Genomic DNA, 12,297 nt, shown 5'->3' with positions numbered 1-12,297 from the left:
TCCGGTCTTCCTCGATATTGCATTTGAACCTACGCACCCTCGCAGCTTTAACGCCCATCCTGACGGAATTTCAATTTGTTTTGCTTATGACTAAGCATATATTTTTAGCTTGAACTTCCCGCCATTCTTTAGGAACTTCTTTCCATCTATAGATTTTTGCCTGTTTGTTTAGAGAGAGAGAGAGAGAGAGAGAGAGAGAGAGAGAGAGAGAGAGAGAGAGAGAGAGAGAGAGAGAGAGAGAGAAGAGAGAGAGAGAGAGAACCTTGGAGGAAAGGTTTGTACTGGGGACTCGGTACTTCAACCCACCATGTAAGGATTTACAGGTTGCTTTATATAGGTACTCGGAAAGTAATATATTTTTTCTCCTTGATAAATGAAAATATATATGCGTATCTAACATCTAAAAGTTAATGGAAGGACAGCTTTCATCTCAGAAGGCAAAGATGCATTTTATAAACGTCTCCAGGTGTACTGTGAGAATTTCTGCTGGTCGAATCAGACTACTATGTAGGAAGAAAGGGACGCGGGAGGGGTTGGGGTCGAAGTAGGAGCCAGGCTATAATAGTTCCCTCTTAAACAAAAGCTGGCTGGAATCTCTTGTGGATACGTTGACCCTGGCGGGTCTTTTCCTTCAGTCTGTTTTATTTTTCTTCTATTATTTACAAAGAACTTCCGGAAAGGAGACGACGTTAATATAAGGGTGCATCCTCTTATCCTAAGATGTTTTTGTACGATATGCAAACTTTAATTACAAGTCCAGAAATAATGACAATGGTATATGAAACAAAATAATTAAGGTGTGAAATATTTAAGCTATTTTGTTATTTGGGACCACGATTCATATTTACTGGTTATTTATCAATAGTTACTGTCTTTACCAGCTTATCATTAAATGAGTTGAATTGTAAACTTTTTCTATTGAACATTTGCACAAAGCTTGTACTTCTATTCAAATTTACCGAGAGTAATTAAAAGTGATTGATAAGACTTTATGCAAAATTTGCAATCAAATTCGTATCGCTAGATCTTGGAGGTCCAACTACATTCATCGTCTCCTTTTATTGAGGAAATTCGAGTTGGAAAGACAGATATAAGTTATGGAGTTGTGTACCTTCAGTCTGCCCCCTTTGTCAATGATACAGAGATATATATTGATTCTCATATAATGATGTATGCTTATAAATATTACAGATTTATTTACTTATATCAGCAGCAACCCAAACTCATAATATTTTTTTTTTTGTCATTACAGGCCTACGAATGGGCGTTAGAAGCCATGAAGGTCGTAGGCCGTGTGAAGAACGAGGGATTGGCGTCACCTGACCAGGTTGGCGCTGCCGCTCGTGCTCTCACCACCTACCTGGAGGAACATCCACCAATACCTGAAGACACATTTACTGCCATGAATGCCTTAGCCACAAACCTTAACAACCATACACTCCTGCAGCAGTGCAAGGTACTCAGTCTTTCTTGATACTTGTTTTAGATGTCGATATTTTTATTCGTAAAATAATTTTAATGGCAATATAGTATGAAAACATTTCAGAACGTTTTATGATATATATATGCACCTTTAATAAGTTCATTAGTTTCGATGGCCGTAAAAATGGAAAACTGATTCTAGACTAAATAAATCTAATATAAAATAGGTATTAAATGAAATTTCAATTGGCTTTTAATTGAAATACAATACAAGAAACGTAAAACATTATCAGTCGAAATATCTCATTTTTATCGTTTTTCCTTATAACTTAGTTGTGAACACGGACAGTGCTCTTTAGATGTCTATCAATTGTTATTGGCAGTAGTTATATTTTTTGCCTCTGTAAACTCTATTAACTTTCAATATATCTCACGATATACTCCACCCGTTTTTATTATTATTTTTTGTCCTTATATTTCATAGTATTCCTTCAGAGCTATCTTATTCGCCATTTAGCTCCGCGCCATTTTTTTCGAAACTTGCTTGTTTCAGATGTAATTATACAAAATTCAATCCAAATTATTGTTTTTTTCAGATGGCCCAGGTTAGATGTCAAGAAACGAATGAGCTTCTTCGCAGTCGACAAGCAGTACTGCAGAAGGCAAAACGGCAAATGGAATTTGACTGTCAGAGCTTTGTTGACTTAGGCGAAGTTTTAGGAGGTGGAGAAGAGATGTCTCCTTTGGCCTGGTTGGCATGTTCGCCTCTAAATGCCTCAGGTCGCCGAAGATCGGTCTCCTCTATTGGATCAAGACCCAGGGACTCTTTATCCAGATGCCCTTCACTAGACACGGATGACGATTCAGTATTCCTAGATCCTCCACCACCTCCACCACCCTCTAAGATACCCTTGGAAGGTCGCACAAGTTTAGGTGGAATTAAGGAAGTTCGCGAAAGTGCAGAGGACCTGCAGCAGTCCTCTTCATTGCCTAACAACTCCACACAAAAGCATACTTCTACACCGTCAGGAACGGCAACATCATCTTCAGGTTCCAGCGGTACCAGTGGGACTAGTTCATGCTCCTCAAGTGATAGTTCTGGCCCTATCAGTATCAATAACAAGTTCATGAAAAGAAGTAATACATGGCAGTACGGCCTTGTGCCCAAGGAACATTCAGATGAAAACTCAGGGTAAGATGATACCGCCATCTCTCTCCTAGAAAAATATTCTATTTGGAAATAATGTATTTATGATGCATATTGTACATGTATATATATATATATATATATATATATATATATATATATATATATATATATATATATATATATATATATATATTACAGTGTGTGAAAGGGAGACAATTTTCTTTAGTTTTTTTTTTTATATATTTTAAAAGATTTCTATCACGATTAATAAGAAATTAATTGTTTTCGTCACCAGCCTTGATGATGGCGTTCCCTTGTCACCAACCAGTGCTAAGAGCATTCCATCATTTTCGGTGAATTCCCATCTGCTGATACGTGGTTCACAACTTAATCTGTCATTTAACACAGATGAATTATCGCAGGAAGAAGTAAAAAAGAGCAAGTAAGTTAAAACTCAGGTTCTTATTTTTTTTTTCCTGAAAATGGGGCCAGTTACCTATTCGTACCTATTATTGTACGTTAGGGTATTCATTTTCTTTTTACTGAATATTATAAAGCTCAAATAGGAATTTTATTCTTACAACAGTATATCTATTTCCAATCCCATTTACCCTTATACCCGTCTTCCTTGTTTTGGTACTTTTCTTCAATCGTACTGAGTTGTTAGTTTTTTAGATGTTAAGATGTAATGAATCGCACCAAAGGCTGAACAAGAGAAATCGATGAACAGTGTTAGAATGAAACAGGAAAGTCTGTCAAGTTTTCACCCCTTCCTTTACGCTTTTAAATATTCTTTGTGCTATTACATGGTTATCTTGGGGGTTAGGTATCCTTTAGTTTGCTATGATTAAGTGTATTTTGTATACTTAAATATTTATATTCAGCTATTTTATATTCTACTTATTAACGATAGTTTTTGCTCAGAACACAATAAAATTATTCTTGATTTATCCTTTTCATAATGGACATTGTTAGAATATAAATACTTTTAATTCAAGTTGAGAGTTTTTGGTCTTGCAAGTTTGAGGTTACACAGTTTTAGGAAAGACCTGAGTATTAAGACCACTATGCTGCTGGAATTTGCATTTGCCTGAAATGTTAATGCATTTGATTTTTTTTTTCCATTTTCAGGACATTGCTCATGATAATGAGAGAACTTATCCAAACAGAAAGGGACTATGTCAGTTCTCTAGAATACATAATTGAGGTATGTTCACTGGAATATTTTTATATACTCTAATGGTATTTTCTAATATGCAGGAATCTGCTGGTTATGCTACATATTACTGTCATATTACTCTGTTTCTTTTAGAATTGTATTGTGAAATATATGATATGTTTTAACTTAATTTCAGAACTACATCCCTGAGCTGATGAGGGAAGATATTCCTCAGGCACTTAGAGGTCAAAGAAACGTCATCTTTGGAAACATAGAAAAGATCTACGAATTTCATTCTGGATATTTTCTTCGTGCTCTTGAGGCCTGTGAAATGCGACCCTTCACTGTTGGTTCCATTTTTCTAAGATATGTAAGTATTGATTTTATATTATTCATATAGTCTACGGAGAGAGATTGTTATCTTTCGTATTATCAGGAAGGAAGTTTAGCTCAAAATTGCAAGAAGAGACACGAATTACATGCAAAAATTTTCATTTTATCCCACTACCGAAGGATAAGATTTATTTTGTTATGATATTGATGAGGTTGTACCAGTTTCTCCACGGCTGAACTTTTCTCTTCATTTCAGCTAGTGTTCATAAGGACATACTTCACGTCAGTCTCACTTATTATTCTTCCCACGCAATCTTATCTTTAGTATTCCTCCTCTACTCCCCATTATTGTAGTTTTCTAATCTTCGTCACTCTCAGATTACAGATACAGATTCAGTTAAAATCTATTATGTTCTTTTTAATGTTATTTTCGGGCCACAGTTCGAATGTATTTAATCCTAAGTTATCCAGTTCTCCATTTCCTACAAAGCCGTATACTCTAGAAGGTTAACTATTCTATTCTATATGTATTTCCCAACAGTCTCTTTAGTAGTAAATAATAAATAAATATAGACTTTCTCATTTGTATCACATCCGATAACTCGATCCTTGCCATCTTCCTTCATTCTCTCATGCAGTTATCATTGCAAAGTTCAGTTGCAGTTCTTTGTAATAACCTAATAGGGTACGTCCTTTTTTATTTTTAGAGTGTATGGATAATTAATAGCCTTGTATTCTTGAATTTCAGGAAAGCCAGTTCTATCTGTATGCTCTTTATAACAAGAACAAGCCTAAGTCTGATGCTCTCATGTCGGAGTATGGGTCTGCCTTCTTCCGAGCAATGCAACTCGAGCTAGAGGATCGTATGGATTTGGCATCCTACTTGCTGAAGCCAGTTCAACGAATGGGAAAATATGCTCTTATTTTGAAACAGGTTAGTAATTTATGACTTTAAAACAAAGTTTAATAGTACACCCTGATAATTGTTGATGTATTACTGTAATTGATCTTTTTCTTTAGTCTGTTAACAAGACTTGTACAGACAAGTAATTTACCCACAATACTTTATAAGATTTCATTTATTTGGTTCCGTATTATTTAATTAGTAATTTATGAGGGTTATAATTTTTTTTACGAACATAAAATTAAAGTCTTGGTATAATTTCATGGTAAATATTATGGACGTTTTCATTCATTTATTTTCATTTATTTGATGTACAATACAGTTATTTTGTTACTGCACATCTTTAAAGATAATGCAGTAAAAGGTATAAAATTCTGAAATGCAATTTTGTTGCAGTTGAAAGTAATTTTCTCACGCTAGAACGGGTTATTTACGATATCAGTCTCAGGTGACCGAATATTCTCATATTGAGAAATCCTTGAGGTTTTAGATATATCTTGTGATTATGCCCTTGTAAACCCACTCCAGTGATACATGTACCAATTTTTCATCATTGATTTGTCTATACCAGTTGATATTTTTTGGAAAAAAATATTATACTACTTGAATGTGTATTGATCCATTATTATTACGTGTATCACTCCACAACTACCAAAGTTAGCAAATGTTTTTTTATAAATTGGCATCACATATTGAGTGACGATCTGTACATAAGTGTTTATTTTTGTTATTACTTTGAAAGAGCACTTTTTTAGTGATAGCAGTGCTGAGGATTTTTACTTTAGTAATTTTATTAGCTTAGTTTTTATGCAAAAGTAATGTTAAAATCTCCATTTACATTATGTCCTTTTCCCAGTTGTTGAAAGAATGTAGCCGTGGAGATGAAAATTACGATGACCTTATGGGAGCCCAAGAAATGGTTCAGTTCCAACTACGACATGGAAATGACTTGCTTGCAATGGATTCTTTGAGGGATTGTGATGTAAGTATACTTATGTTAGAAAAAAAGTTAATTAGTAAATTTTCTCATTTAGCATGAAACGTCTTAATTTTGAAGTTTTACTTCTATGATAATTGTCTTATTCTAATATGAATAAATATTTTGAAAGTAATACAAGTTATTTTTTTTCACTTATTTTTTGTAGTGTGCAGTACTAATGTACTGTTTTATAATTGATAAAGATGCATGGATTTCTTTTATGTAGATGTGTTAAGTTTATTTGCAAGATCGTAAGTCGAATTCCATCACCCACATAATTGAGTTTTTTTTTTTTCTTAATCAGCCAAAGCATCTTCATAAGCCGTAATTTTTATTAAGTACTGTAATATGATAGGGCAAACTTTTTATTTTTAGTTCACTGCTAGCTGCAAGTAATATTTATCTTCTTATTAGGTAAACCTCAAGGAACAGGGCCGACTGCTAAGACAAGGGGAGTTTGTTGTCTGGGAAGGAAGCAGAGCAAAGAAGTCTGTCAGGCACGTGTTCCTGTTTGAAGAATTGATCCTTTTCAGTAAGAGTAGACGGGATCCTGAGAAGAAGGTAATTTTAAACTAAATTGCTTTTCTAAATAATCGTGTTGTTTAATTGACTGAGGTGCAAATTACTGAATATTATTTTTCTTCTGCTATAGCCTACGTGATCAAAGAATTTTTTTTATATATATTGCATATAATCAAATTAAAATGTATTTTTAGCAAAGGCAATGTTGGTTAATTTCTTTCTTGCCAATTTCATTTAAAATCTTTAATAGTTACTTAAGGTAGTAATGTTCAGACAATAAACAAGGATTTATTTTTTATGAAAACAAATTAGGTGAAGGTTAAATATTTTTTTTACTGAAATAAATTGCACAAATTTCTTAGGTCTTATTCAATTGATTATCTTATTTTTATATTTTTCAGACCCTGGATATATTTCAGTATAAGCACAGTATGAAGATGACAGATATAGGTTTAACCGCACAAGTTGGTGACAGCTCAACTAAGTTTGAAATATGGTTCCGAAAAAGAAAACCTTCAGACACTTACCTCCTTCAAGCTCCTAATACTGAATTCAAGGAATCTTGGACTGAAGAAATTTCAAAGTTGTTATGGCGCCAAGCCCTGCGGAACAGAACGATGAGGTTACATGAGATGTCGTCTATGGGAATAGGAAACAAACCTTGCTTGGATATAAGACCCAGTGAAGATCAGATTAGTGATAGATCAATCAGCATTAACCAGTTAAATAAAGGTACAGTACTTTGAATTCCTAGTTTTATGATATTGGTAAAAACATGCAGTATACTTTTATATGTATACTATATTGAACTTCTAAATGAAAGGCATTGTACGGCAATATTCTAGAAAATTTTGACTATACTGTAATGCAGAAGTTAAAAGATTATAATCTCAGAAATTGTACTCCAACTTATTACAATTTCTATTACAATTAGTTGCCCATGTTCTTTTCTGTTGTATTATTTTTTAAAAAAACAGTACATTGAACTGCTAAATGAAAGGCGTTGTGTACTTGAGAAAATTTTGACTGTACTGTAATGCAAAAGTTAAAAGATATTCTCAGAGGTTGTAATCCAATTTGTTATAATTTTTATTATGATTAGTTGCTCATGTTCTTTTCTGTCGTATTATTTTTCAGCACCACGTCTTCGTACTGGATCAATTTCAACAATTGGGGAAACCAATGGAGTAGGAAAACGACCTCATTCCATAATCTCCGTCAGTTCATCCTCAGCTTCATCATCATCTTCCTCGGCATCTTCAGTTCATTCCTCCACAGTCTGTCCAACCTATGTTGGGACCCTAAATTTGGGGTTTGAGCCAGGAGATTCTCCACGAGCTCTGCACCGTTCAGTTACCCGTACCAGTCAGTGCTCTGCAGGTAGTGTTTTCATAAGTTTCCATACCATTATTATGAATGGTGATAGAGTACTGTAGTTTTGAAACATTTCTTATGTTAGTATATGTTAGTCAATCTTGCCATCAATATGTTTTATTTTAAGTTTTTCTTTTTGATTTTCAGAGAGTGGAATTCTAGCAGACATGTACTCTGGTGGAGATGAGGATGCCCAGTCACATCGCAGAGTTGAGAGGTCAAATTCAACTGTAACAACTCTTTCAGTTGATTCAGCTCTATCACCAGTCTCTTCCACTTCACCTCTATCCCCTACTTCACTTACCTTACCTTCTCTCACTACTGTTTCAAATATGAAGCCTTCTGAAGTAATCTATGAAGCACCTTCACCACAATCAGTGCCTAAAGAGTCTCCTGCTAAGACACTTCTTACAACAGAGGTTAGTTTATCTGTATTTAATCATTGTTACTGTTCACATTGAGAAATTATATGTAAGATGGTATTTGGTTTTATTCTGGGAAAACTAAGGTAGCAAAATATTACAAGAATATACCGTGAAGACCTACTTTTCTCATTTGGCCTTAAAATTATTATTCCGAAACTGTAGGATGTAGTTTCATTATAATTTTTTATGTAATATTCTGAACGTAATCAAAGATAAGCACAAAAACTCCACAACGATGAGATCCTATTTCATCTACTATCACATGTACTCTCTTCCTTTGGTTATCATCAAATATGTGCAATTATCCCTTTCCTGTGACCTCATTATTATAGCAGTTTCTCATCCCATTCATGTGACCTTATCTTTAAAGTATTTTCATTGTCTCAACTTTTGCTTTGAGTTTGTTCATGCCCACTGTTTACTGACATCAATAGTAGAGCACTCGAGATTTGTAATTGTCAGGTAATGACTTTTAAACTATTATTTGTTGCTTCCCAAACCATCCATTTTGCCAAGTCTGTTATAATGCATAGTATCTTTGTCCTCATAAGCTTTACTCTAACATGTTCACTGTGCTGTGGATGCCGTATGATTTACGTTTTTAGTACTGTATAACGGCTACTGAAATCTTGTCTATGTTGATCCAATGTCATAATAAAAAAAAGGGTGATTTTGAAATAGGGAAGGAATGCTTGAGATTTGGTTTTATGTTTGTGATATCTTGACATTGAGCATTTAATTTATGAAATGGGTCTGTCAGTATTTCAGAGAAGACTGTTATCAATCCCTTAGAATTATATCCACATAAGTTTCATTTGATAGGTTGTAAAATGGTCCAATGTCTACTTTAACAATTACTCTTTAAAATCACCGTCATCGATGAACCCCTATGTGTATGATATCCATTGCTTTTTGGTCATTAGTTTAATTTCCCTGTTAAGTTTCCATACGTTGAAGGTTTTGGCACCCTATAAAATATCTAAGCTATATATTCGCTTAATTTGAATACTTTAGGATTTCATTTTGACAATGCTAAACTTTTACTTTTAAAAACCAACACATTCGTCCACTATTTCAAAATTTCTCGCATTTTATCATTTACCATTTGAAGATCCTTAACAGCAATCGTACTAAGGAGATATTCATGTCATCCTCTTTTGTTTTCCTAATTGGCCTATTTAGTATTCAAATAGTAAGTGCTGAATTCATGACCCAACAGTTACTGCTGATTCCTACATTTCACCTTGTTGAGTAGAGTAGGTTAATCTTCACACTTGACCTTGAAACAGCTTCTTAGAAACCAATGCCAGTGAACACAAAACAGCACTGAAACTTGAGTGAAAATGATCAAACCAATAATCATCACATGAAAGAGATGATAGATGAATACTACGTTTCTTTACATCCAGTGATGGGGTATGATTTAAGGATATGATTTTGTGTTTTAGCCAGTATTCTATAAGTACTGTACAGTATTTTGCTTATGTTCTACTTTGGCACTAAGCATGCCTGAAATATTCTATCGTGGAGTAAGTGGTAATGTGTGGGATTTTCAACTGATGTTTTAGAGAGACATTCTGTGATTGATATATGTTATAGAGAATATTTCTTGGAGGTTTTTTTTTTTGTGCTACATGATAATAATCATAGTTACAAGAGTAAGCAGGAGTGCAAATTTCTTCTCCATATGCTTTCAAACACTAAAAGGACAAATTTGGTGTGAAATTTATGAACTTTGGTTAATTTGGAGAATATAATTTAGGCCATCTTTAATACTCCAATTATGGCACTGTACCCACTGACTTTTTTTTAATCATATAGATGCTTTGCAAGGGGATTACAGTACTGTTTACTTTGGGTATTGTGATGTGTTAGGCAATGGTAGTTAATTTTTGGTATTCCCTAAATACCAATCTCCATTATTTTCATATCTGTTTTTTACTTTAATTGGTTCTCCATTCTTTCCCCCCTAGAGTCCACTCTTTACGTTTTCTTGAATCAATTATTGCCACTCATTTAAGAAAGAATTCTTTGAGCCAGCCCCATAAATACCAACAGTATTTACTGTGATCAAGCTACTTTAATAATGATGATATCAATACTATTTTATTACACTATCATTGTGTATTTATGTCAATAACAAGATTAATATTAAAAACTCACATAAAGTTTGACAAAAACTTAATGGTTTTAAGATAGTACACACTTATATAGTACTTTTATTGTCTTATCTGTAGATTATTAATACTGTACATAGTTTTGAGGATTAGATTAGAATTAGATATACTGCTTATACAGTAAAGAATTTTGCTGTTAGATTTTATTATTGAGAGATGAAACTCAGGGTATTGTTCTCATAGTAAAGTATTGTGTGTAACATTGTTGAGTTGATCAGTGTAAATAATTATTCCTTTCTTTCCATTTCAGGTGTAGTACAGAGCTACAAGGGCCAAAATCTCAGAAGCAAAATTGAACAAAGTCGTTAGGGTTACTATGTATTTATTGATAGCTCATATGTACAAAGATTATATCTGTTATAATAATTATATTATATTAGTGATTATATTTTGTAAATATATTGGCAGTGAAGCATATATTTTAGTCACCAACTTGTCATAGGAAAACCCACCAGCGCTTAAATTGCTAAGTCGGCTTTTTATATGTAGAGTAGTAATGCCAAATTTTCTCTTTATTATCTTACCATAACTACAGTATTTTATTATGAGTTACATATATACACAAGTCATATGGTACCTGCTTGTGATGCTCCTAAATCATAAATTGGTCTGGTGATTTCCAGAATAACTTACTTGACTGTCTTCCATATAGCACCATGTAGTATGATGTAGATCTTTTGGACTGTTCTTCAGGAAAAGTATAAATAGTATAAAGAGACATCACGATTCATTATGTGAATTGCCGTTGTCGGATTCGTAGTGTTTATGGTGCTATGCTGTGTTACTTAGACTTTTTTCTGCCTTTTCTTGTTTCATATTTATATATACAAAGTTAATTTTCTTTGTAATAACACATTTACTGACATATTATAGTCCTGTTCTATCTTCAGCAGATGAACACTTTAGTTCCTATAAGTGTTAGGAATGTGTAAAGGCATTTTCTTCAGTTTTGTATCTAGCAGTCGCTACTAGCCTGCTGATACCGGTACATGTTGCTGTACAATTTTTAGATACTATCCTACAATTCTGAGCTTTAATTGCAATCTTAATTACCAATTTCAGTGCAGTGATCAAGATCAAATGCTGGAATCTTTTTATTATTGTAGTTTTTGAGTCAGCTTAAAAAAAGAAAGTAAAATATTTTCTAATGTATAATAGTTATCTAACTTGGTTGTCCTGTTTTTTCACTGCTGTTCCCAATTTTAGTGATTGGCTGCATGACATCCCACACTGTACCTTGCATCTTGTAAATATATTTTATTTTGATATTTTGTGTAAAACTTAATTATATCGACACTGATGAAATTTTTCTTGTCAGTCATTGTATGCAACACAAACTTTGAGATTATTTTTCTTGAATGTTTATGCAATTAAAACATTTTGCTGTGCCACAGTTTCAGTTGATCCGTGTTTACATGTACTATATTTCTACTGTACCATAGTTTCCAACTTGTTTATATTTTTTCTACTTCTCCTTGTAAATAAAAATTGTTTTCTTTTATGATTATTCTTTTCAACTATCACTAAATAAAATCCTATAATTATGACAGTATTTCATTTGAGTACCTTTAATTAAAACTTTATAAATACCTGTAATGAATTCTCAAAATGTTTAAAGAAATGTGTATTACCAAAGAGGAATAGAATAATTCGAAACTAGTTGCACAGTATTAATAAATTTATATAAATTTGTAATAGGAAGTTTGAGATTGAAATAAGCCCAGTTTGAGATAATACTTTTGCATACAGTAAATAAATATCATGGTTATGCAATTCACATTGGCTGTTTATACAATTCTGGTTTACCATATACTGCTAGAATCAAGGTTGACACTTTTTAAATGTTTTGAAG

General features: G+C 33.2%; 1 protein-coding gene across 1 annotated transcript in view; it reads left to right on the top strand.

Moving 5' to 3' along the window:
• LOC137654555 (uncharacterized) overlaps positions 1 to 11,989 on the top strand; it is a 162,399-nt gene extending 150,410 nt beyond the window's left edge. Inside the window, exons 3-14 of the mRNA XM_068388284.1 lie at positions 1,253 to 1,456; positions 2,019 to 2,614; positions 2,868 to 3,014; positions 3,704 to 3,779; positions 3,928 to 4,101; positions 4,813 to 4,998; positions 5,825 to 5,950; positions 6,362 to 6,508; positions 6,871 to 7,201; positions 7,607 to 7,849; positions 7,991 to 8,262; positions 10,696 to 11,989. Coding sequence (XP_068244385.1) covers positions 1,253 to 1,456; positions 2,019 to 2,614; positions 2,868 to 3,014; positions 3,704 to 3,779; positions 3,928 to 4,101; positions 4,813 to 4,998; positions 5,825 to 5,950; positions 6,362 to 6,508; positions 6,871 to 7,201; positions 7,607 to 7,849; positions 7,991 to 8,262; positions 10,696 to 10,701 — 2,508 coding nt within the window. The 3' untranslated portion in view covers positions 10,702 to 11,989. The remainder of the gene's footprint in view (positions 1 to 1,252; positions 1,457 to 2,018; positions 2,615 to 2,867; positions 3,015 to 3,703; positions 3,780 to 3,927; positions 4,102 to 4,812; positions 4,999 to 5,824; positions 5,951 to 6,361; positions 6,509 to 6,870; positions 7,202 to 7,606; positions 7,850 to 7,990; positions 8,263 to 10,695) is intronic.
• Positions 11,990 to 12,297: the final 308 nt, after the last annotated feature.

The sequence above is a fragment of the Palaemon carinicauda genome, chromosome 15, assembly GCF_036898095.1.
Source record: "Palaemon carinicauda isolate YSFRI2023 chromosome 15, ASM3689809v2, whole genome shotgun sequence".
NCBI lineage: Eukaryota > Metazoa > Arthropoda > Malacostraca > Decapoda > Palaemonidae > Palaemon > Palaemon carinicauda.
This window is presented reverse-complemented; position numbering and strand designations above follow the sequence as displayed.